Source organism: Pleuronectes platessa, chromosome 10 (assembly GCF_947347685.1).
Source record: "Pleuronectes platessa chromosome 10, fPlePla1.1, whole genome shotgun sequence".
Taxonomy (NCBI): Eukaryota; Metazoa; Chordata; class Actinopteri; order Pleuronectiformes; family Pleuronectidae; genus Pleuronectes; species Pleuronectes platessa.
Window position 1 is genome coordinate 25,695,175 of NC_070635.1, and position 27,540 is coordinate 25,722,714.

Sequence of the window (27,540 nt, forward strand, 5' to 3'; positions counted from 1 at the left end):
GCTTGTATATTGTGAGAGTATGTACACTTCAGGGAGCTGACTTCCAACAGATGATGAAAGGAGTTTGAGATAGAGCTGCCACTAATGACTATTTTTCTATCGATTTAATCTGTCGACTATTTTACAGATTCGTCGATTAATTTAATCGATTAATTTTCCTCCCAAAAATCAAATTGACCATTTCATTTCATTTCTAATGCGCCGCGCCGCACCGGGCAGCGCCAAGGAAAGCCCGGCGCCGTCTATCCACCCCCCTGTTAAACCTTTGTGCGGCTCACATGGGCTGCGATGATCCTCGCGCCCTGCACCGATGGTTTCGGTGTCGAGTCTGTCGAGTTCACTTAATAATGTGCGTGAGACAGACTGTGTACTAATGTTGACATCTTTCTTCGGGTCCTCACTTCCGTGTATGCCCCCCACATTCATTGCCTCCTCCTATTGGTCCACAGCATACCAACATAGGGGCTTACTATTAGCTAAACCTACATGTCAATCAACTGTTGTGAATAACATTGAAGATACCACGGTCTATTTTTTCCGGTCGCTGCGAGTGTATCGCGCCAGGAAACACACTGGAAAATGATTTCAAACGATATTAATGACATATTTTATGATATAAATGATCAAATATGCATCCCATACTTTGTATTCCCCTTATGTTGTCATGGAGTTTTAATTTCCCCAATCACATAATTAAATGACCCCCTCTGCACATCCACTACAACTAGATAGACAGAGAGAGAAAGAGAGGGGGGGTGGGCTATGAACACTTTCATCATTTGCCCCCAAACCAGTACATTGAACGGGTTACAAACAACAACAAGCGAAGAAAGTAGAATCATTGGCTGACCGGCGCTGAGAAATGCAGGTCCTGTGTGAACAGGGTAAAAAGAGCGGCATTAATCCATAATTTGTGTGGGTCCGACGCGTCGGTTTAAAATATTGATGTCGATACATTTTCAGCGACGACGTCATCGATGACGTCGACTAATCGCGGCAGCCCTAGTTTGAGATAAACTAATTACCAACATCTCTGTTCACTTCACTGATGTGATCCAGTTAGCAAGCCTGCTGTATATCGTATTCCTTATTCTAAGACAAGTCATATAATCTATTGACATGCATTCATTAACACAGTCATATTTATTCCAAATATAATGATGTTGCTGCTGCTGCTGGGCTTTATTTCTCCAGATTCTTTGCTTTTAAGACAAACGTTCTTATAAACTTTTACGAATGGAATCAGTTACGTTTCATTTATTATTTCCCAGTAGAAAAATCAGGTTTTCAAAAAAGGCACACTATTTATAGATTAGAGTATTTTATGTAGTGGAGCAGATATCCTGGATATGGAAAGTTCACCACAAGAATGATATCCTTTTGGGGATATGGTATGATAATAATAGGACATGTTTTGAGTGAAATAAGCCACAGCAGAGTATTCTCACATTAACACTGCAGTAGACAAATGCCTGGGGGAAAAAATGGATTCAGACAGGGTTGGTGATGTCGATACCTAAGTAACCAATCCTTTCAACTTGTGGATACAGTACAAGACTCTTCAACTAGAGGTGAGCTGTGAGAATGGTAGCTTTTTCATAGATCAGTCAGAAAATGAAGGAAGGTGTAGAGCTACATTTAATTCATTTTAAGGCCATCAGGGAACTTTTCCCTGAAAAACCTTTAGAAAATGTAATTTTGAGAAACAAAGAAGAAGCTGGTGTAATAAATCAAGTGTTAATGACTTAAAGAAGGTTAACTGGTTCACATTTTAAATTGTTGGATATAGAAACTGGATGATTACGACTGAGATTGATTGAGATTTGAAAATGTGGAAAGGTTCAGTAATGATAAAGAAAATGAGAGGATGCAATCAAAGAACAAAAAAGCTCAGAGCCAAAAAAAAAAAAAAAAAATGCCAAAAGGGAATAAGGAAAGCCACCACATTTCAGTCAGTGTCCCTCACGATGATATGGTGTTTTTCTTCCACTTAGTTTCTTCACCTGGCTGAGGAGAAAACATTGACTCATAACTCCTTGTTTAGTGATCAATCATTTTCTCCACATTTGTATGCGTGTGTGTGTGTGTGTGCGTGCACACACACACATTTTGCAAGGACTTTACAGTAATCTATGCAGTCTAGATTTGAGTTATCATTTAGCATTATCAATCATTGATCTCTGACTCAGGAGTAAGAGCAGGTCGACACATACTCAGAATGTCTGACTCTTCCACTTTACATGGCGGTGTAACCTTTGGCAGTCCGACTTGAAAAGTGTGACATTCCACACTTACTTGGGGAAATTTAATTCTGCTGCATGACAGCGAATCAACTCTACTGAGCATGATGTGTATTTATCTTGTGTCACAGAGGGCTTTTGAAAAAAATAGGCAATTATGAGCCTGCACTTCAACCTCATGTCATTAAAAATGATGAAGAGTTATGAATGGGACAAAAATAGACATCATGTACTGTAATATTAGAAGGCCTTGTATTTCATTAACTCACTTTTGAATTAGAAACACACTTCTGTTTTAACTATTACCTGTGATTGTTCAGCGAAATTGCCTGCATGTGCTTCCGTGCATTTTGGTTTCCATAGTCAATTTCTTCATATAAAACTTTGCATAAAAACAATATGCAAAAGGTGGCATCTCACCACTACATGTACCTTTATTACCATCAGCTAATTCTGCACTCGGATTTGCTGTAGTTGTCGCAGATTTGTCTAGATATTTAGCTTGCTTTCCCATGAAGACCTTGAGCATAGAGATTGCGATCAATCAGGCAAATCGCTGTAGTGGCTCCAAACTTTGGTGAGGCCTGTGTTGGGGTGCCTCATGCCATGCCTGTCATGATTCAGGAGTGGTTAAACGTCCATCATTCCTCCTGTGTGTTTGCTGGTGTCACACTCTGATGAGCTTCCTACAGAGTCATCATGTATCGACTCTACTCCTCAGGCCAGATATTGACCAGAGAGCGGATCGATCTGCAGTCATACATATCAGTTCATTCTGCATAATCAATGAAGGAAATTGTGGGATAAAAGCTTTGCACGACAAGTGGACTGGCTCTCATCACATTTTTCCTCAATGGCAACGAAAGGCTCTTTTTTTGGAAAGAACAGGGTCAGAGGTCATAGTCACATGCCATTAAATAAAATGTGGTTGTCCCTATTTAGCTTTTACCTTCTATATGTAGCAAGCTACTAAAGCATGAGTCATAGCATTTTCTCTAGTTATCGTTGGCCACCGCATTCAATTCACTATATACCACATACATAATGCTACATCTGACAGTCATTCATGTTGCTCCATCACATAATGAGACAGTGATTGGTGACTGTTCCGTGTCTCTAGTTCATATCTCTATATGGTCCCTGTAAGCAGGGCCCTGCGGTGTAGTTATATACTCAGGCCAGGCTGCTCTTACTGGTGATGATCATGCTTATTTATACTAATGGATAGTAATAATATGGCAGGCGGCATGCTGTGATGTCTGCCAGGCATCAGACAGACGAGTCATTAGAAACACAATGAACTATCACTGCCGACATTTTAGTAACCCCGGCCGATGAGCCTCCTACCAGAAACAGCACCAGCCACACTCCTCACCTCTGAGGAGAGGCGCTGAGTGATCTGTTGATGGTGTTCTCCCATTACGTGTGCGACGTTTTCATACTCATCGAACTGCCTTTTAAACTCGAAATGAAGAGCAGTCCAATCTTAACATGCTGCGATGAGTCGCCCTCGTTTGAGCTTATGTCAGCAAAGCAAAGATGGCAGGAAATGTGATAGAAAGAGAGGAGATGGAAGAGGAAAAGTGCTGCATTTGAGCTGTCACAGCAGGTGAGAGTGAACTCATTTGTCACATCTCATGTGAATACATCCATTCTAGATCACTGCAGAATACATCATATTTTAAATGAAATTTAACAAACAAGGAAATGCCAAAGGGAAGGAAGGAAGGATGGATATAAAGCAAAGGGAAGGGATGGGAAATGATAGGGAAAGGAAATTGGAAGTAGGAAAAAGGAAAGAAAAAATAAAGAGAATGGAACACATTGACCCTAAGGAGAGAAGAGAAAGAGGAGATAGAGACGCAAAGTCATGGGAATTGCATTAATGGTAAGGAAACATTGAAAAGGAAGGTATTGACCCGAAGTAGAGGAAAAGACTGAAGAGTCAAACATGGGAATAGCAGGAAAGAACAAAAATGAAAGGAACTTAAGGGACAGGAAAATAAAGGTAAAGCCTGTGATCTCCTAGATTGCCTGCAGTGTTGCCTCGTGAGAGGGTGTGACTCTTGAAACCCTCCCCAGGCTCCCAGCATCGCTGTCTGACAGCCGCAGAGTCCCACCTCCATGTCTGACCTTTACATCATTATAGCCAACCTGTAGCCTCCACTCCGGAGGCTCCGAGTTAAGAGATCGCCAAACAAGAGACGAGCACAGTGTCTCACGGACACAGCAGGCGATTCATTAAGGAGAACTTTTAGTGCTCCTGTTTACAATGAGTGTGTCGGAAACTGTTTCATTGTGTTGTGAGTGGATAAACAATTACTCTTCTGTGTCTGTTTTCGAAGGCTGACTCTCTCTAAGCCTATACATATATACCCACGGTACAGTTAATTGAAGGTATGCCACGGACCCTACTCTGGATGACATTGTATGGGTGTCAGGTAGAGCCTTAACAGCAAGTCATCGAAGATACTGGCTTAATAGAGGATAGGTGCTGCACCTTTTCCCCCTCCTCACATCCCTCCACTGCTTCTCTCCCCTTCCCTTTTTACTGCTTCCTCTGCCATTTTGTTCCCTCATTTCTCCTCTGGTCCCATCCCCTTCCTCGTCTCACTCTTTCCACCTTGTTATTCTCTAATCCAATGGTCTTAAACCGGGGGTCTGCGACCCCTAGGGGGTCCGCGGGGGTACTACAGGGGGGTCGCAAAATTTTTGGAGGATAAAACAAAACAAAAAATTCCACACAAAATTCATGTCTTCAGAACCGGAATTGTATATATTGTCTTTAGATACACATTGACATATATCCAACATATTGTAGCAAACGGATAAATTTAGGCAGAAGACGTTATCTTTCAGTCAGCAATGCACACATTCAGCTACACACAGGAGCTCTCTCCAGCTGGGCACCGGTTCACAGCACCTTTCATGCAAATATGACAGCACAGGCACTAGCCAATCAGATCGCGTTTATGCTCACGTCTAAAGCGCGCGAAGCTCAAAAATAAAAGATGGCGGACCAAACTCCGTAGATGGTCGTATTTGTACCTAAAAGTTGTTTGTTTGACCTTTTTTTGCTTAGTTTTTTTTTTTTAATTTACTGAGAAATAGATGCTGTACAATGTTAAAAAAAAAAAAAAAAAAAAAAAAAAAACATTACTGTAACTGAAAAATAAGTCTGAGAGGATTTGCAAAGTGTCTGAACCACCTTTCTAATGTTAGCATGCTACTACCCACAAGGGTAGTATTGAATGCACAATAACAGGGTAGCTATGTTTATACATGGCACTAGGCCCAGAATAATATAAACACTATTTTATGCAATTTATATAGTAGGGGGTCCCTGCTCCATCTCGCCATCAGTTTGGGGGACCTTGGCCTGAAAAACGTTGAAGACTCCTGCTCTAATCTATTTCCTATGAGTCTGACCGGGGGGCACAGGCAGAAGGGTAATGTCTCAAGGACAGACGGACAGCAGGAGCGGATTGCTGCAAAATGTGGCACCAACCTAGGCTGCAGTCCTGAGGAGAAGAATTTGATCAAATGATAAATACACACACGAGTGACCAGTTCTTGCTTTGATTGATTTAAGTGTAACACCAAAGACTTTCATTAAGGTTTGAGTTTTGAAAACAAAACCTCTGTAGTATTCGACCAAGCTATTTTATATTTACAGGCTTTTAAATTTGGTTATTTTTAGGACACCAAATCCTAAACCCTATACAATATTGATGGCAATAATTTGTATCCAGTGACCTAAGTTGCTTTCAGACATGCACTGAACTCTACAGATGCTGCGGATTTTCTCTGGAGGAGCCTCCACAGTTTCTGTGGACTTTCTTTGCCTCGCCTCCAAGTAAATAGTCAGTAAAAATTCAGGAGAATTTGATTCACCGCGGGTGTGACAGAAGGGAAAAAGAAAAAAGAAAACAAATGTCTCTCGGTTAAAAAGCGGTGTCATACACAATGAAAACACCGACGAGGATGTCAAGAGAGTGTGTAGTGATAAGAGCAGACACCGGTTTCTGTGCGATGTCAAAAAAATCACATGATCTCTTCAACAGAGTTAATAATGCTGAAGATTTGTTGCTGTGTAAACGCGTCTGTGCAGAAACCTCCTGCTGCCTCATGCATGTGTGAAAGACAAACTGCTGATAAACTCTGTAGCCAATTCTACGCAGGTCATATCTGAAAAACAGCTTAATTCTACTGCGACAAAGCAGTCAAATAGGTCAGAACCGTTTCAAGTCACATCAGATACCATAAAAAAAGAATGTCCCTTTAATAATGCAGTGTATGTATGTTTGTGTCAAATTATTCAACCCCTGACGTGTCTTGCGACCTCAGTAAGTATTGGATTGCAGGCAAAAGCAGAGGCCTGACTCAACTAACACAGCATTGTATCTAGAGCACCTAACAGAGATAATGCTTATAAGCAAGACAGAACCACACATGTTGGCGTAGCCTGACGCCCTGAGAGCGGCAGACTCCACCACCTTCTTCTGACTGATTATTCCCCTGTTAGTTATTCATTGGATTTTCACTGCAGGGTCGAAGATGGGGAGAAACCGGTGCTGGGGTAGCAATACACTAACTTGCTCTGCGCTCCCACCAAGCATTGTTTGAAATGCAGTTTCAAGATAGGGACTCAGTGGCCAGAATTTAATTAGCAGCTACTCAATTTATTGGAAGGGTCGGGGAGTGTAAAGTAGCCATCCTGTTGGTCCTTTACTTCTGCTACTCACATGTTTGTTTGGGTGTGGACTCATAGCTGGACCACTTGTTCTAGAAAACTGTGTTTTCCGGTATTCAGCTGAGCAGCAGGATATCCTTTGAGGAGCTAATCACTATGGCAGCTGACAGCTATAGCCAGTGCTGCAGGCGCTACACCGGCGTTTCTCTCTTCTTTTGTTTGATGTAATTGTCTCAGGTGGCACCTCTGTTGTGTTTACACATCTAGATCTTAGCCCGGGGTGGCAATTACACAGCAGCCACTGTCCCACAGCTCTGTGTTTCTCTAAGGAAGAGGGGCAGTTTTCATGACTGGCTGTTTTCAAAAGAGATGAAAATGATGGGTTTGACGTTGGTGGTAGTATTCTCTGGATGATTAGAATTTTCACTTGACAATCAACCATTAGTTTATTGATAAAAATTTCAGAAAGTGGATATCAAAATATGAGTGGAAGTACACGTAACAACTATATAATTGATATATTAATACAGATTCAAAACTTTAGCTCATTGACTGCCTAGCAACTTAGTACCTGTTATAGGCCATGACATCAACTAGGATGTTAAATGTCATTATAGATTGGTTTGAATAGTGTCTTCTCGATTGGTGTGAAGTTGCAAGTGTTGATTTAATGTAAGTTCAAAGTAAATAATTCAAACAGGTCTTCGCAGAGAGAGATAAGCCTAGCAAACATTGTATTTGTCAATGACTTTATCTGTTTTGTTATGGTCATACCTCATCCACTCCCTCTGCGTTTATTACAGGCACTGTGCGATGCCACTCCTCTGTTTCGAAATCCACCCTAACCATGAATCGCCCCCATGTTGTGCATCAGTATCAAACCTGCATATGCTCTTCCCTAGTGAATGAGCGCAGAGGAGGGAGGGATGGAGTGAATAGTGAGAGAAGAGATGGAGAGATTAAGAGCAATCCGTCACGCTCTGACAGCAGCACCCGCAGCCATGCCATGGTGCCTTTGCCAGCAGAGCTGCTTGTGTGCGTTGAGATAAGCCCGAGCCTCCTCGCCTTGGCGGTATAGGCTGGTCACGTAGCACCAGAAGGCAGCTTAGCACCAGCACAAATCCAATGCAGGGTCTTTCTCTCACCAGCTTGCACTTTCACGTCCTCCCACGCAGCCTTCTCTGTCTCTCCTTCTTCCTGTCTTTTTCTGTCTCCAGCCTTTCCCTCCCCGTGTCTCCATCACTGTTTGACACTACATATTCACTTGAGAGATCAGTTTTTCCCTATCATGGCAACCATTGAGTGAACAGCAACATGGCAAAGGTGACAGTTGAAAGGATTGTATGGGAATAAAGATCAAGCTTTTGTAGGAAAGTCTAAATCTATAATCCCCAATCATAATGTTTAAAAGCTGAATAGCATAAAGCTTGTGGTCTAAATGAAAATGGTTCAGAAGGAAGATGCTCAGTGTTATATGAATTTGCTTTATATAACGTACATGACATGGTTTACATGTATTCATAATAATACAAGCACGTAGCGTTGGCCCCACACAGACTTGGTGTCCTCTGAGCACACTTGGGGTGAGAGCAGATTTGGGTGATATTATAATAACCTCCACAGTTAATCCTGTGAAAGTGGTGCTGCTCACAGGGTACCACAATCTACACTGTACGTTGATAAGAAAGGCCTGACAACAAGCGTGCCACAGGGCTGTGTTCACGCTGAACAGAGGCGGCCACATCACACCGTGCTTGCAAACCTTAATTGGGATATCTGACTCGTCTGGATTTCTCAAGATTTCTTTTTGTTGAGCTTCTCCTTTTGAATCTGCCTGCGGCGTTTGTGAGGCTTTGCGTCCAATGGAAGTTGTATTTTGTTGTGCTTCTCATGGATAGGAGTGTCCTTGTTGTCTGTATTTAGACATTTCCCTCATTTACACACTTACAGACTCGCACTTCTCGGCCACCAGTGTGGGCTCAGGAATGATTTCGACAAAGGTTAATAGTATTCCTCAGTCATCCCCAGATAGCAAGGGAGCAGATTTGACACTAACTTGGTTACAGGTCTCTTTTTTTTTCCAGATTTTGGCTTTTTATTCTGGTCGTATTACAAAGCATGAAAGCAACTAGCTACTCCAGCCTTGGCTTTATGTGTACCCCCAGAGAGAATGCAAGAGCACACAGCTCTGTCTGGTTTCATCAATCTCAGTTGCATTTAGTGAAGGATTGCTGGCTGAATTTAGGTGAACATCCACTTAGACCAAAGATGCTCCACATCTTCAGAGATTGAGGTTTTATACTGTATTACTCAATAAAACCTCCTGCTACAGGTATTTACTGTCTTGTGAGCTATATATAGCAAGGTCACCATCAAGAAATTACAGCAGAGGTCAAGGTGTTTGCTGTACACAGACTGTTGCATGCAAGATGCACACACACCTCTGATAGGAGAATCACTTATCCTTGATCTGTCTCAATGTCGAGAGTCTCCATCACAAATGATGTGTTTTGTCGGACATTTGTCATTTCTAAATATCCCCAGAGAGCATGCATCATGGCCCTTAAATCAATTCTGCGCTTTTAAGCAGCTCCTATGTCCTTCGTTTTTTCAAAAGCGAATAGCATTAGATGGAGTTCCAGAGCGCTTTATGTTCACCTGTTTCAAGGGTACTGTATACAGATTTTTCACGAGTATGAGTCAACCGTGTGTGGGTCTAAATTTCTACCCTGACTCACAGCTTGGCCGGAAGGGAAGACCACAGAGGCATCGGTAACTTCTGAGGCCACTTTTCTATTGTAGACAGCAACAGAAACGTTAATGTTTGCTTATGTAGTGCAAGAAAGCAAAGTTGGGCTCACCACCAAATTTACTACATTGTAAGAGATCTGTTGGTCGGATTTATTGGCCTGCCAGTGTAATTATGTTGACCGGGAGTCTCTTGGTGGCCCTTTTCTCGTTGGATACAATTTATAAATGCCACAGAGCGAGTAATCCCACAGTTTCCCCGCTTAGTTTGGAAAGGGCTCCAGCCATCCTCTGGCTGCGATTGATTACATACAGCTCAAATGAAGAGTAAGCAGTTTTCTACTGTCGAACGCCGGAACCGGCCCCTGCTATTGACTCATTTTACAGCGGAGGGAAAATAAGATCTGCCACTTCATATAACTGTTGATATTTGTTTCCCTTTTACTCATGGGCTGCTGTTATTTAAAAACAGCTCTATTTCGCTTGTTTGTAATGTGCATGTGCTGATGCTGAGCTAACACAACATAAATGTTTATGTTAACTCAGCTATTGCAAATCAGCATTTCTGCTCAGAACTCAGTAAATGAGACAATTTCGCTAAGGAGCAGATAAACTATTACATAGTTATGGGCGGTATTTACTGAAGTGACAGTGGAAACCAATCATTTGCAGTCATATAGATTTGAAACGCAGTCCTCACATGTTGTTTTAATAATATTTAGGATAAAATCAATCTAACCCAACCTGTTTATTCATCTGCCATCAGTGGGTTTGATTGATTGATTCCCAACAACACAACTTAAAGCGTTTTCACGCATGAACTCAGAAGAAGAGTTTGAGTTTGCCCATCTCATATGAAGATGGCATTCCTTTTGTTTCTTTCGGTATCGTGTCCGTCGCATAGAAACGTGATCAATGCGTCTACCCGGTGACTGTCCACAGCAACTGACAAGGACATTTGTGTTCTCACATACAGCCCCTCTGGGTAACATCAGGAGATTATCTGGAAGCCAGTGCATGTCTGAAAGCAGCTTGTGTGTCAGCTTTGAAGCAGCTGCAGCATCAAACTGTTTTTCAGTCTGGAAATGGGAGTTCGTTTTTACCTTGCAGACAGTAGTTTGCCTTCAAATAAATACAATCTTAACTAAAGATCTACATTCTAGCTTTATCCTTTGCATTCAATTGTTTTTTAATGCCTTTGCTCATTCTGATGAGGAATATAAGATATATGTTGAAATGTAAAGGTCCAGAGAGCCAAGCCTATTCTCTCAGAATGACCATAAAATGCTGTTTAAAGCTCTGTAGTATGTTCACACTGATTGTTATTTATAAACCATAAGATTTTATATTCACTTCATTGTTTGATTAGTTAAACCCCAAAATATTACCGTTAACTCAAACTGTCATGGGTTACATTTTTTGTGCAAAAGCCATTTAATGTATTTACATTCAGTAATTATCTAGTAGTAGTTTTATTCTCAATGAGTCATTGCCAACATGAGACTGCTGATCTACACATAACAGATTTTTAGAGAACAATGTATGCGTGGAATCCTGTGTTCTTATTTTTATTTGTCTGTTAATTGCTGCATCGCTGTTTATTGTTTACTGTCTTAATATTGTATCAGCATTGTGTGAAGTTGCTGCCAATGCAAACGCTGCTGGTGCCTCACATTCTTTGAAGCCGTCACAGGTAACCCAATTTGTTCTTCACCGGGATAAGTGCTGACTACGGTGGTAGACAACAAGATGCCCAAGATGATGTTTAATTTGATCATTACTAACTATCGTAGAGAGAAATAGAATATATTATTTCGTTCTTGATTTACAAATGTTTATACACATTTTCAATACGAAACTGGTTGGAATCTCGTTTGGGTTTAACTGTTGTAGCATCCTTGTCCTTGTGGGTATCATTTCATCAGTGGGCACAGTGACGGTATATGAGAATCCTGGATCCAGGCCAACATTCAGGTCAGCGGAGTTGAGCTTCACACAGATTCAAACTCATCCCCGTCCACCTTGAGCCCCGCTCCCCTCCCTCTGCGTCCTCCTCGAGCTCTTCTTATTAAAACGTGGAGGGCTTTGTGTTGCACATGCTTCAGGGCCACATTTGCTATGCACTGGTTTATCCAAGAGGAAGAAAAGCTGGAGGACAGGATTTAGCCGGCCAGAGCAGTATGATGTCTTCTCCACACGGGTCATTGCTCTGGACATTCACTGGATGGCAGGGCTCTGGAAAACTATCGCAAAGAAGCATGGCAGCAGAAGTTATATACACAGGATCTGAATGCCTCCTCCTTTTGTCCTACCCTGGCTGCACAGATTATTACTGGAGGTGAGGCAGCTGTGGAAAACACAGATGCATTTGTGGACAAACTTTTTAAGAATGCATGTTCTAAAAAGCCTGTTTTATTAAAGCTCTTGCCTCATCTGAATATCTGTTTATTCCTCTAATTCTGGGGCACTCTACAATTAATTATTATGCTGTGTTTTTGTAGAGAGATGCAAAACATTGTTTAATAAAATGACAGGAAAAAAATCACAATACAGTATATAATGGATGCTGTGTGTCCTCCGTGTTCAGATGGTGTTTTGTGTGAAGCCTCAGTTGTGGTATCAGTCTCCTGTTCAGACATGACAGAGTGCAGGCTGTGGGCATTAAGCTGCCACATTGGTTTGATTGACGCATGTCGCCATGACCATCCAAGCATGTACATATTCACATAATGCCCTGACTGCCGAACATATAGGAATATAGGAATAAATAATAATAAACCTCCACATCTTCACAGTACATCCACATACTGTATTTGCATTACTAATCTATTCACTTTGCTAATGTTTTCTGATGTGACACTGAACGATTTTCATACGTGCCTTATATTGTAATAATAGTAACACAACCTCCAGAAATGGTAGTCAACACTGTCTACATACATGGCGTCGTGTGAGCAGCATGTTGGCAGAGCAGCAGCAGCAGCTCAAGCGTGGGTGCTTTGTGTGTAAAGGACCAGGAGATGTTTAGGGCACCTTGTTGAGATCTTGGTGTAGGAAAGGTCAGCTGTTAACAGACACCGCAGGTTAGTTCTAAAAACACATACTTGGGTAAACTTGAAGTTGAAAAATCCAATTCAAATGCTAGCTTTATCTACCTGCCTTTAACGTGGTTAAACCAATTAAAATACCCAAAAAAACCTCAACGATTGACTTCTTTCCCATAACCAGTAAAGGATTTTGTCGTTCTGTTTTTTTCTTCCGGTATGCCATGTTCAACGTCACACACACACAGATAACTAATGTACTATCTTACATTGCTGTCTGCCCTATTCCCTTGTTTACCTGAGTGTAGCCAATCAAAACCTGTGTCGGCTGCAGAGTCATGTGACCTAGAAGTGTCGATTTTATATCCCTTCCCATTGCAGAAAAGCCAGATGTTAACAGCTGTAAGATGGTTTTTTGACCAGTGGAAACGTGGCTTTAATGCATTATATCGTAAACCAAATGGTTGTGCTGGGGAACACAAAAACCCCTTTTACCGGTTCACACTATAGCTTATGTCAAATGAAGGGAAGAATTTACTGGTGAACACTTTTTTAGAGTCCTACAATGATGTGCCATATTGAACCGGAAACACGGTACCAAGGGAGAGCACATATATATAGAGCCGGGGAACACAGGAACCTGCATAGGACCCTTTGTCATGTTTCTTTGTGTGACATATAAATCTGGAAGACAGGACTCCGGAATCAGTGACTCCACCAAAAGACGGTTATATTGTTTCTCTGTAAGCTTCTCACTCTTAAATATAGGAGATTGATTTGTGTTTTGGTCTCACAGTACAGTTTGTCGATTAAGAAACGACTGAAATTAAAAGACAAAATACACATGTGCCAGAAGCAAAGTACATTTAACAACATATTTGACATGTAATGAACAGTGAATCTTACTAATAAGTCCCTCCCATCACAGTTAATTACGCCTTCATGAGTCAGCATCAACTCGTGTTGTTCCTATGGACTCCCACACGTCACACCAACTTCTCACACCTCATACAAATGTGTTCCTGGCTTGTAATGCAACCAACAAATTATCCGTCCACTGCATCTCCATTGAGACAGATTCATTATCCAATTTAGCACACTTGTGGAACTATCAGGTGACGGATGAGGAGTGTCCAGGGTTAAGACAGTTTTACAGCAGATAGAGACAGTGCAGAGCCACTTACCATCTTTGTCGTACTTAAGATGTCCATTTGCTTCTAATATCCTCCCATAGCACATTGCTTTATTTGGTCGCAGTTTGATTCCGATGCTTGTTGAGGCGAAGAGGGAGGCTCATGTGGAGCCATCTTTGTGCTTTGTGTTGTAGCTGAGTGATTCATGAGAGGCTTTTTAGAGTAATGATGACATATATGACTCTGTCTGAGTTTAAAAGCAAGCAATTAACTCCTTCCAACGAGTTCAGCGCAGATAATAAAGTGGACACCGACATAACAGGGCATTTGTTTTGTTTATTTGCCTGACAATTCTTAGTCCTGCAGCCGTGCTTTCTGTCTCCCTGTCAGGTTTATTGTGGGCTCAACCTTCAGCACAAGGCTGGGCTTTATTATTTTAATAAATTACCCTGTATGAAGCGAGCAGTGGAGCGTGTCTGATGCACGTCCCTTCCTGTTCCCTTCCTCCTTCACCCTCTATTTCTCTTCCATTCGCCACTGTTGTGCTGTTCCTTCTGCTTTTCTTCTTTTTCTCTTTAACTCCAGCTGAAATTAACTGTCTCCTCATCATACGGCACTCTCTCCAGGCGTTAAAATGAAATGCATGCAAAGATAGAGAAGAGGAGGGGGCTAAGATTGAAGGGGATGAGCACTCGGCTCTGCAGACGGATGTGTTCTTCCTGCCAAGCCTGCTGCCATCAGTCGTCGGGGCCACCCAGTCTTTCGGGGCGGCCTCAGACAGTGCAGACACCCACAGAGGATAGATGACCGCGAGCGGGGGCAGTGGAAGTGGCGGTGAAAGATAGCCTGCTCTGACGCCACCGCTCATCGATCACCACTAGCCACCCTGCTGAACTGTCCTGAGAGAGAAAGCCAGGCAATAACAGCAGGTTGAAATGTTGCAGCAGCAGGTCAGTGTCAGACTCGATGGCTCAACAACACCTCACCTCCTCCTTTTCCCTCTCTTTTGGAGGCACCAGGCTGGATGACTGAGGGGTTTTTCTACTCTGACATAATCTATTTACATAACACATTCATAGCAACAAAAGATCCAGTTTTTTGGATGATATTTTGGGCTCTGTGTTAAAGTGAGGAAAAACTATTGGCCAAGATTTCCTGAATATGTTAAAAAAAAACATAAATACAGAAAAGACCACAATTGACTGACAGGTGGATAATCTTCTAAAATTATGACAGTGTCTGTGATGATGTTCTTTGTTTGGGTCCAGTTTTTTCTAATGGCGGGGTACCATTGTGGTTTATGTTTCAGCACTGTTGCGAATAGTTCTTTTTATAAGCTAAATGCTGGTTCCAGCAGTATGCCTTGACCCTCGACATTCTAATAACAGGCGTGTAGCAAAAGAAGCACCTCTTGGGAAAAGGATGTGAGGTTGCCGCGGAAACGGGTAACCTTATTCCCTCTGGTGTTCCACAGGTCAGGACCCAGTGGTGTTCTGCATGTCACAAAGATGTTCAGGTGTGAGCCTGAAGGTTGCCCTTGGACCTTGACCAACAGAAATGTCAGCACAAGGTTAAAATAACATCTTGCATCCAGTGCTTTCAACTAAATCTAGTGGCCTTCATCAGTTGATGAAGCTGCTCAAAATCCCAGTCATGTGTCCAGGATGCCCCGCCTCTCACCCAATGCCAGGTGTGATTGGCTGCAGCTCCCCCTGCAACGCTCAAAGGATAAGCAGTATAGATAATGAATGGATTGATGGATGGATGGATGGCTGACTGAATTTAATTTGTGTTTAATTTCCTAAGCTAGCTCTTTCCCCTCGGTTCTAGTCTTTATGCTCCACTACACCGGTCCCCTCTTGACTTTAGCTCTGACCTACATCTTACTCCTCTAGTGACAGAGCATATTTACCAAAACTGTCCCTTTAACAAGTAATTTACTTAAGCTCCAAGGTTGCAAGTTACTCTCTGTGTTCTAAAATGATATTATTCCTCTCTGTTAGTAATCTCAGTGATGGACCAGAGACTCATCACAGATTTGAATATCAATGCTGACATCACATATTGGATAATGACTCATTGGCAGCTCCATAAATGTTGCTGTAGTAATTTCACTGCAGCCCGCATAAGCTGCAAGGTAGGCGATGCTGAAGGCTCAGACATGAGCAATGTGCATGTGAAGTAAAGAAAAAAAAAAGTAAACATGGTCTGAGTGACAGCTCTCAGACTTATGTAACCACAGCGGTGAGCAATTATACATCCCTGTTCCTCCAGATGATCTGGTGATTCAACTTGAAAGGGTTAGGGTTAGTGACTGTCTTGATAGGCAACACACAACAGGAAATTCACGTTGCCATCTTGTGAATATTTGGGACCACTGCCCGAGTTCATCTTTTGTAGAGCTTACAGCTCCTGATAGCTGAAGCTGCACCTTCCCAATGCAAAAGCTTAGAAAGGGTGAGTTATTCTGACATGGTCTGTGCAACACTTTGATTGCTGCATTGTCTGGATGCCTCTGCATGATTCCTTCAGCAGCTAAGTGTCCTCATTGGTCGTCACGCCTTGTTTACACCTCTTGTACCGGCTGCAGGATAATAGAGCGTAACGCTTGTGAAACACAAGACAGAATGTGCTGTACTTTCTGCGTGTACACCGCGGCTCCAGAGGTGCACCGTGATGCCACGTGAGAACGGGTTCAGAGAAAGCTATCTCTTTTGGCTCACATACCTCAGTGACCCCCAACCCCCCATCAGCACACACTGAAAGGCTTGTTTGTGTTCGCCAGCAGGTGCATTTGTGTCACATGAATGATTTCTCCGCCGCATGTTTGTCACAGTGATTTCCACTGCAAAAGGGAAATTTCTGGGAGAAAGGAGCAGATTGTGAGGGTGTGAATATGTGTGCACACACAAATACACGCAAACACACACACACACACATGGTAGCGTTCACACCAGCGTACTTCTTCAGCTCTGCTTATGTAACCTGGCTTGTGAAGTCCGTCTGTTGGTTGACGGTAGAAAAACTGCAGCTCCCTGTCGGAATCCATGTTTGTGGCTCTGCAATGAAAGCATTTACTCCCCCACTTTAGGATTAGGCTGCAGCCTACCTGGCTCTCAATGGGTGAACTGTTGAGATTAGCACTCACTTCCCAGTGCCCCTCTACCAGATGATGACGACAGCCTCACACACAAGACCCTCTGAGGGCTTCTGCTGGCAGCTGCTTACACCAGGAGGGTTTTATCCAGGTGCTTGTATAATAAGACATTTTAAGGCATTAAACAGAACAGTTCCCCAACTTGTGCTGAGCTGGTCTCGTTGGCAAATCAAAAAGAGAAGTGAAGTTAGGACTTTAGAATATAGATACTACAAAAAATACGAAATAAACATTACATCATAATGGATGTCAGTTAACTAATTGTATTTAGCCTATTTAATAACCTAAAATACAGAAACAGACAATACATCAGACATGCTAGCTTAAGGAGAACAAAGAAACTTTCCGTGATATGAGTCAGAGGGAATTATTCCCGGTCTTTGGTCACACTAAATCTTAATGAGAGAGTGGAGGAGTTCTCAGAGAGAAAAAGGCTTTTAAAACTACATTTAGCTTTATTGTTTAGTCTGCCCTACTGCTGAGTGTATCTTTAAATCCATGAGGCTGAAATGCAGCAGGAACCCAGTCCGGCTCCCTCCGAGGCTGTTATGGATGATTTGATGACTGCTCTGGGCAGCTGGTACAGCAACACAGTATATCACACAGTCACAAGGCTCTTCGGGGTGGCGCTGCCCCAGTCTTGAGACCCGTCTAGATATACACGGTCTGAGAACCAAGTGAACCAGCAGGGCCCTGTGCAAGGTCACAGAGGAACAAATAAAATCCCTTTTGGAGTTGTTCAAGGAAGAGTTTGATATGGCAGTTATAGAATCAATAACCTATATTTTACAAGTTGTCGGAACCTTTTTGCATTGATTTTTAAAATGGTTTACATACAGCAGGTCATGTGCACACTTTGTTTTACAAATCTCCATCTGAGCTGAACAACTCTTAATTATTAATTAATAATTATAATTAGAGTAATTTCTCAAGAATTAATAAACATTACATTTTATCACGTGTTTGTTTTTTCCCGTTTAATATCACATTTAACTCGATACCTTCAGGGGCCAAAATCTAGGTGGACTTTTAGGCGACGACTCCATGAGCTATTGCTTGATTCTTGTTGAGGAAAGCAAATGATAAGTAGGATGAGCTATGCCTGATTTATACAAATGTAATAAATATGCATTTTTAAGAATTTTTTATGTAGTCATGAATTTATTGTTGCAATATCTATATTCTTAGAATTTCTGCTGTGACCCTAAATGCTGTCTATTCACTGAGGGACACTGGACCATGCAATTCCCTGTGTAACCAGCAGATGGAGCACAATCAGTATTGAAGGTGGCCTGATGCAGCCTCAGATCATACTGGTTCATTGGACTCAATTACAACAGCTGGTTCCTCCTCAGCCCACCTACCACACAGACAAGATACTGCTCCTGTCCGATTTCAGCTAACCAAAACCAGTCCACCAGTTCACCCATTCACACACAAATTCATACAGTGCATCTATTCGCAGCACTTTGTTGTTCTACGGGGGGCCATTCAGGGTTCAGCATCTTGCCCAAGGACCCTTCGGCATGAAGATGGGTCAGACTGGGGATCGAACTGCCAACCTTCAGGTTGGAGGACGACCACTCTACCCCTCAGCCGAAGCCGCTCTATAAGGGAACCATTACAGGTCCCTCCATTCCGACCACTTCTCTGATTCACCTGAAACATTACAGGATTTATTTTAGCTCCTGACTCCATTCTCACTAAATCACTGGCCCTGGAATGAATAATGTATCATTGTCTTAACAGTTCATTGTTCACCTGAGTCTGTTGCCCAACTACTACAGCTCGTCTGTGGGTTTTGCACTTCTCCAAAGTCATTTTGCGCCCCGCAAAAGCCATCTCCTTAGATTCCTCCCTGGATAAACAGCGGATTATATATCACAGGTCTTAGAGTTCTGGCTGTGCCCCCTCGAGTCACATACGGGCGCAGAAGTGTGCTTTGGCACCGAATGTGAAAGTCTCAATTTATTAAAATGTTATTATGGTGGGAGTCAGATGGATGTCTTTCTCCTGAGTGCCATAAAGTGGCTCTGAAATATCCACTGGAAAATGGTGGAGAATCACCTGGATCACATTTTTATGCAATTATTTATTTGTATATAAGTGAAAATGTTACATATATGTACGATCTGAATCATAAATTGTATTAATCTCCCTCCCATCAGTTCGAATCTGCAGCTGTCTTTAATTCGAATGGAATTTAGTTGGCCTAAGAACTTAGCTTTTAAAAGAGAATGCAGACACGCTGTAAGCTGACACACACACACAATTTGTCAGGACAGTGAATGTAAGTCAGTAGGGCAGTCGTGTGCGCGCGCGCCACAGCTCGACTCCACTAGGGGCGAAAACAAAGTTTGCAGTTGTTGACGTATATCAAATAGTTCCTGTTTCGGTATGTGCAGCGTGTTGGAGGATCCTTCCCCAGTGGGTGTGTGGGACACAACAGTGCGACATGTCTGCACACTTCCTCAAACTTTGAGACAGTTGTAGTAGTAGTTACTAGTAGTAGTTAACCCAGCAGTATGGACTATTTATTCTCTATCACGGGCAGCGGAGCCAGAGTTGTCAGAGACGCGATCTCTCAGACACTGTGGCCCGGACCAGAGCAGGACACGGTCCACATCCAGCAGCAACATGTTGGGGCGAGACAGCACAATGTCTCCGTCCACTGCAAAGAAGGTAAAACTGTCTCCATTCCTCTGCGTCAGCTGATGGGTAGCGGGCACCACGAGTCAACGAGCCGGGGAGAACAAAATTCCAATGCCTTCTATCCTACCGCGCCAAACCATCCTCAGAAACTGTTCAATTTAAAGTTAACGAGTGTCTTGTGTGCTTTTCTTACCTGTTAGTTCAATGTTTCACAGTTCGAAAAAAAGAGGGACTTTAACTCTTTATTTCGGCTCGGTTCTTGTACCAATATAATTTAAACTCTAAACCTGGGTTCAGATTTAGTTGTTATTTCCGCAGTACCCTGTCACTGAAGTACGCCACGTTAGATGCGTTTGTACCGAGTGACCTGAAAAGTTGAGCTTGACCCGTCACCATTTCCAACAAACCCTCCTCATCTTTCATCTTGCATGTGACAGTGAAGCACTTGTCTGCTGTTGTCAACAAACTCTTATGGGTACAGACTGTGTCATGTGAAATAGCTGCAGGCTTCTGCAAGTAAATAACAGCAAAATCATGTCTAGTTAACATTCTTGTTTCTTTAAGTGTAAAGATGCTGAGTGAAGGTTGTGGCCAAGAAGGCAAAACGTTTAACAAATCTGAGGAATATCAGTGATGGGTTATACCTCCTCACTGTTTGCACAATGCATAAATCATTATAGTGAGATATATATATATATATATATTTGCCCAGCCCAAAAATAACAGACTAAAAGTATCTTCCTAACAGATCCAAAGTTTTTTGCCCATCACCAGACCCCTTTTTTCACCAGACTCAAATACATTACACTAAAGTTAGGATTAATGTGTGGAATACATGCCCAGGCTGAACAGGGAAGGCTAGTTGCATATGCAACACTAGTTGTTGCAGACATATTTCAGCAGACTTCCTGACCTGGACTGATTACCTATTTTTGAACAGATTGTAGGGCTGAACGATTTGGGAAAATAATCTAATTGCGATTTTTTCCCAAAATATTGCGATTGCGATTTAATATGCGATTTATTTTTATTTTATCCTCTTCCCCCCCCAAAAAAAACCCCGTAATGAATGATTTAAATATGACCAACACAATATAAGTTACTCTTACTGTACAATATTCTTTCCCACATTTTTATTTAACTTCTCATTACAGAAACAAGAACAACAAATCGGTGTGCATTTAAGTAATTTAATCAAGGTCATTGTAAGTATAAACACAAGCCATGCACTTTTTAAAACCTGTGTGCAAAATTTACCATCTTGAGAAAAACATTTTTTAAATTATAGGTGTCTGACTGCTCCCAAGTCAGTAACATTGCCAGTGTTGGGAAGGATACTTTCAAAACGTATTCCGTTACAGAATATAGAATACATGCCTAAAATGTAATCTGTAACGTATTCCGTTAGATTAACTAATCTGAGTAACATATTCTTGGATTACTTCCACATTAAATTGCATTTTATAAGTGTATGAATGCGGCGTTGTTATAGTAAGTGGAGCAGCAGCAGTTTAAGCTCTGTGTCCGCGGATGCGGCAGGCCAGCTGGATGCGCTGGAAGGGCAGCTTGCGGATCAGCAGCTCCGTAGATTCCCGTTCATGTCCGGGTGGTCGTGCAGCAGTATAGAGGCGCCGGGCCTCAGCAGGAACACCCCCATGCTGAACACCTCCGTCTCGCAGATGTGCATGTAGGTGACCGGGGGGCTCTGGAGCCGCGCCGCCCCGGAGCTCGGCTTGCTTTTCCGGGGAGCGATTTTCAGGTCCGCCGCCCGCACCGTGGCCACCGGCGAGATGAGCTCGCTCTGTGTGTCCGACACGTCGGCCGAAGACTTTAGGACCCTGTAGGTGATGCAGGCTTGCTTCGCTATCTTCTGGATCGGAGGAGTTTTCTGGTCCCGCGGCATTCTTGCTGCGGGTGAGGAGAGCATCCCAGAGCCCTACTCTCTTTCGCACGTTTTAATCGCGCACGTTGCGATTAGAAAATCGCGTTTTATCATATCGCGATTTTATCGCAAATGCAATTAATCGTTCAGCCCTAACAGATTGTGTCGCTTAGTTGTGAATCATATAAGTCTTCCTAAGTGGCTGTTCGCTGCCTGTCCAGTTTGTTTTGAGGACACAACTGCTTGGGACAACAGAGGCATTTCAAATATTTCAGATCAGCAGGCAAAGCATGTTTGAAACCATCCAGCCAGTGAGTGAACAAGTATGTCCTCAAGGCTTTTCACATCGGGAAGTATCACCATGTTAATGAAAATTCGATTTTTTTCTTCCTCATTCCGCTTTGCTTCTCACACATAATTTATTATGAGGCCCATCAGTGCCGTCTCTGACTTTGAATCAAATGCAGAGATATCTAGTGCTGTTGAAATGAAAAAGCAGAGACGGGATCTGGGCTCTCAGGCCACACCATCCACTGATACATGTCACAAAGAGTGATGTGCTGGTAGTTAGCATTAATTGGTTGTTCTGAAAACACGCTGAAAGTGTGAGGGTACAGTCTCACCCCTGCTCTGGTTCAATGTACAGGGGGTTCACAGCTCATGCAGAGTCATCAGGCTCCAGAGCTCGGTGGCGTGCAGGTTAATTGTTCGATCTAATTATGACAAAGATTATTCAGATTCATACTCGGCTGCTCTTGGAATGCCACAAATGGCAGTGGGGTTCATTAGCAGTCCCTTTGCCTATCTCTCCCAGCAGCAGCAGAGTGGACCGCGGGGGCGGCATGTGTCAGCAGGCTACTGCCCCACTCAGGGGAAGATGAATGAGACTAACTAGATGTGGAGTCAGGTAGTGGAAGAGGGAAGATGATACTAGAGGTGAGGTGGTCAACAATACAAGGGTGGGCAGTGCTCTTTAGACACAGGGACCGCTGATCATGGGACCGCTTGGCATATCCACCCTAACCCCTAGAGCAACCAACTTTTCAGGCAACCACCTGTGTCTGAATGGGACAGCCTGTTGCGAAGTCATATTAACTGGGGCAGAAGCATCTCTGTGGCCAGTATTCCTAAGTAAAAGTCTGGATATTATTAGAAATGTTTTTAACATAGAAAATCAAAGAGGTCTTTCATATGTGGCAGAGAGAATTTTCTTTAATCTGAGGCAGGGATTAAAATCTCCATCTGCATATGACCAACACTTATCACATGATGGAAGGTCCACATTTAGGTCATGTGATGAAGCCTGACTCGACTCCATCTACTGAACCAAGACTGTGAACTGTGAAATGTTGTTAACTAGAAATTATTTCCATCTGCCTTTTTGATTTCACAGTGCGACGACCCTTAGCTTCTGTACATTCACTGGGAATGTGTGTCCAAGTTGAGTTCATAAGGGTGGTCAGTGCAACAGAGAGGTTGTTGTTGTTGTTCTGTTAGGACTGGGAAACATTTAAGAAAAGATATAAGAGGAGACATGCAATTTAGCTTTCACATGCGACATGATCAAATGTGCAGAATTGATTTGTGATGGCTGTTTCCCTTCTGCTCTGTCTTTGCACTTGTTCCCATCACACATCAATTTCAGATATTGGTTTATCTGTCAGACACGGCACTGACTGAGATGAATAGCAATGTAAACACTGACTGCAAACTTCCGCAGTATAGGCATACTAATATAGAGTAAATGACAGTGATAAGAGACACACAGTACCTGGTCATAATGTATCTACAGTAAACACAGAAATGTCACACCTGCAGGCATTGAAAGCACATGTCACAGCAAAGTAAGAAGAGGATCCTGTCCCAGTTGAAATTGGCAGCATGTGACTCTGCCTTCATAGAGTCCGTAAAATGACCCTGGTATAACAGGAAAAGTCTTGGTTATTCTTGTAATGTACTTTCTTTCTTCTGATTTGATTATAAAAGTATGTGAAGAAACTAGAGACATTACATCCTGACTGATGGTTGTTTTGTTTTCACACGAGATGGGCCAATGCATTTTTAGCTTTATCTCGGAAATCTCTGCAAATGCTATGCATAACACAAGTTTTCCATTCTGCTCCAGATTTCTAAAGTGGGGCTTAATGCAATTCTCTGAAGTTTTACAATGTATTGATGAAATGGTTGATGGGGGAGAACTTGATGGCAAATGAGGAAGGCCAAGAGTGTTATTGGTTTAACACCAACTATTTTCTGAAAGAGTGCAGTTTGATATCAATCAGTCCTTAAATCTCTAATCTAGATTGAATTAAAAATATGCACAGTTCGCACAGCTCTGTGCAGCTTCTAAGGATGGAGCAATATATAACATTTGAAGATTTGCAGATGCTCTCAGACACTGATTTCCAACTTTCTTTGAATTGGGAATTCTAAATGATAGTGTATCAGTGGTTGCATGGTTTGTATGGTTTATAGCAAAATCAGCCAAACAGATGATTATTATATCATTTAATAGAGTTAAAAAGAGGTAAATTCCAGGTAAAGGTGTGCATTTATAAGGGTAAATATATCGCATGAGAAAAAATAGATTTTATGTCATATCTTGTAAATTCTAACGATGGATGAATAAATATTTAAAAAAAATCTTCATATATGTAAAAACTAGTGCTGTCAAACGATTAAAATATTTAATCGCATTTATGTCATAGTTAACTCAAAATGAATCACAATTAATCGCAAATTTGTTTCTATTCTAAATGTCCCTTCATTTATTTTTTTCCTTCATTTATTTTTTTCATTTGAATGCTCTTATCAACATGGAAAAGTGAATTGGCTTGCTTTATGCAAATGTTTTACTTTATTTTAAAACAACATTGCCGAACAGGGCGGAACAAAATAAAATTATAAAGTGCACATTTCAGGTAAACAAGGACTCAAAGAACCGTAACAGTTAGGTTACCAATACAAGGTAAGCCTACTACTTCTTTGCTTTCAGCCAGCTACTCATACAGACAAGAGACAAAATAGCAAACAAACAAAATACACAGGCAAGTGTCGGCCTTCTTTGAAATAAATTAAACACAGAACTTTGTAGGGCTATTTGAGTCTTCCCCCTATTTGTGGAAAATGTATGAAATAAGAAGTACCCTATTTTTGAAATAAATAAAAAACATATAGCTGCAGCCTAATAGCTTAAAAATATATTTGAGTTGGCGAAATATTAAAACAAAGAGCGAGAGCAGGTCAGACTGGAGGCGAACACAGAAACTGAAGCTCGGTAGAAACCAACTGCAGCTTCTGCTCTGATCAAGAATCTGCTGCGCTGATCTCTGAGCAGCTGAGACCAGAGAAACTCTGTGTTTTCACTGTTTCCATAGTTTAGAAGAAGTCAGTCACTGAGCGGCTGCTTCACGTGAACGAGCTGTGATCTCACTGTGTCTCTTTGAGCGAGTGAGCGGGGGCGGGGGGTGGAGCCGCCGGACCGGTGCGCTATCTGGGAGCACACACACACACACACACACACACACACACACACACACACACACACACACACACACACACACACACACACACACACACACACTCCTGGTACTTCATGACGGCCTGATGCAAAATTATTGTGACTTATTCAACCACCAACATTTCCGTCTAGTCTCGTCTTGTCAACGAAAGTTAAAATAGATTAAGTCATAGTTTTTATTTTCAAAGATCCATTTTTTTGTTGGCGTGAGTGTGTGTGAAAACATGCAAAAGACGGAGGGTTGGCAGCTCTGTGTTAATCTTGGGAGAAAAAAATTGACGTCGTTAGAATGGGTTTGCGTTAACGTCGTTAATGACGCGTTTAACTGACAGCACTATTAAAAACACAACCAATTGTGCCCAAATAATCTTCTATTAATAACCATTGAATCACCAGGGCCTCGGTGCAAGAGCAGCCTTGTCCTCCTGACATTGAACTCTCAGGTTCTTTCTGTCCCTAGGGTCCTCAATTATTTGTCACCATCCCTATTGCCCCAAAGGCTGACACTGACTCTGCTGCAATTATCAGCATGATTCAGATGTTGCAGTCTCCAGGTGCTCACTGTAATAGGTGATTTTAATCACCTTAATTTCCAGGAAGTCCTTGAGCAGATTGTATGAGCAAGTCTCTCGTCCTGCATGCCAGTAGGACAATCTGTTATGGCTCCGCCAAGGGGCCGTAAGTGGCGGGAGTCCCAGTAGGATCACTGGACCACGACGCTGAGCACCTCCTTGGCTCAAACAGAGTGTTCAGGGTCTGAACTCATGACTGCTCCCTGACTTTTCAAGGATGTTCTGTCCACATGAACTGTGTTTCAGTCAGCAACAGAATCAATTACCTTACCGAAACCATGTCTTTCTTCAAGGACTTTGTCAACAACATAGTAGCAGGGTGTCCCTATAACAGGTTCCTGCTTGGAAAACAAGAAAGGAGGTCAGTTGAGAGGTAAAATCAAACCTAGATGAAAACACACACTCGGGGGCTCAGCTCAGTAGCAATAATTGAATGTCTGAATGATGATAGAGGAGAGCTGAGTGGGAAAGATGACATGTTAAACAACACAGAGAAAGACCCAAAATGAAACCGTGTTATACTGTACCTCCTGGTGACATGTTCTGAGATATTTCTACAGTAGATGTTTGAAAGAGGCCAGATGATGAGCACAAATGCTGAGCACAGTTGACGTTTATAGGAAGGTAATTAAGAGCTGCTCTGATTGACTCAACTGCATCTTCATCCCTCCAGTTGAAAAGAAGACCAGGCCTCGGCAAACATCCTTCTCCTATTCCCAAAGATAATGCATCTTTAGTGATGATTTCTTTCGAATCTAGCTACACAATTTCAAAGATCTCAATTTTGTATTTGGCATTAGTACCAATGATCACGGTTTACTTCTACAAAAGATTGTACTGCTACAGTGAGTAACTCAAAAGACTGCCTGTCCCAAAAATAGCCAATTCTGATGAGTCATGCTTATCTGTTGTGTTTTGGTGTGACTCCACAAATATGACAGTAACAGTTGTTTAACATTAGGAGCTTGGTTAAAAATGGGTGTTTGTGTGTAGTGCTGTTCATCATATGAGTATTCAAATATATTGTGTACAACACAACACAATTTTTAATATGGAATAGAGTCATTGCAACATCTTGACTATTTAACTGAACTGAAAATTTCAATATTTTAATTAGTGTTTGAAGAAGCCCTAAATACATTGGAAAATGATGTCATAATGTATAGATTTAACTGACCAGTGTTGAAGACCGTGTTTCCTGTTTCCATGGCCTTTTCTTCTATCAGAAAATAACATTAATAGCTCCCAGTTTTTATCGGTCTCTTCTCCTTTTCCTCCTACTTCTTCTTTTGGTTGCTCCCATTAGGGGGCCGCTGGGTTACTGGATGTTGTATTTAGGTGGTATTACCATCAGGCTACTAGGGCGTCCCACTACAACTTGAAATAAACAAATTTAAAAGGCAAACCTTTTCATCAACTTTTACAAAACAGTCCCAGGGAAATATATAACTGATACACGTATTTGGACGCAGCTTTGACGACACATTGGTCTGTGTGAGGCTGCAGGTTTGAGGTCGGATTAGAACATGATTAGGAATATTATGCTGCCATTGTCAGTCCTGCAAGACTCACAATTCTTACATCTCCGACATTGATCCGTTTGTAACTGGAACAGAATAAGTAGCATCAGCATTTCGTTCTGGGCAGTTCAAAGGATGGCAGAGGAGAAAAATTAGGTCAATGATCATCCTTCATCTTTGAACATCTGTGAATGTTTGACAAAGGTTTGTTTGTTTTGAACTGGGGTTTAAAATGTGTTGCTCAGCTTCTTCTTTGAGCCATGCTCTATATGGGAAAGGGCAACTATGAGGACAATTTCACATTTCTGAGGCGTTATTCTTTTTGACCTCCTTTAATGAGGAGCTTGCTGTGTTGAACCGGTTTAACATTTGGCTCAAA

General features: G+C 42.1%; 1 protein-coding gene across 6 annotated transcripts in view; it reads left to right on the forward strand.

Moving 5' to 3' along the window:
• The window catches only part of oxr1a (oxidation resistance 1a), a 166,217-nt gene that overhangs the window by 65,280 nt on the left and 73,397 nt on the right, over window positions 1-27,540 (forward strand). The window contains exon 1 of one of the 6 annotated variants that reach the window (XM_053433178.1): window positions 19,356-19,697. The exons of 4 other annotated variants lie outside the window; for them this stretch is intronic. In XM_053433178.1, coding sequence (XP_053289153.1) covers window positions 19,541-19,697 — 157 coding nt within the window. In that variant the 5' untranslated portion in view covers window positions 19,356-19,540. Of the gene's footprint in view, window positions 1-19,355; window positions 19,698-27,540 lie in introns of those variants that run through there. One more of the 6 variants, XM_053433183.1, reaches the window with a different exon arrangement.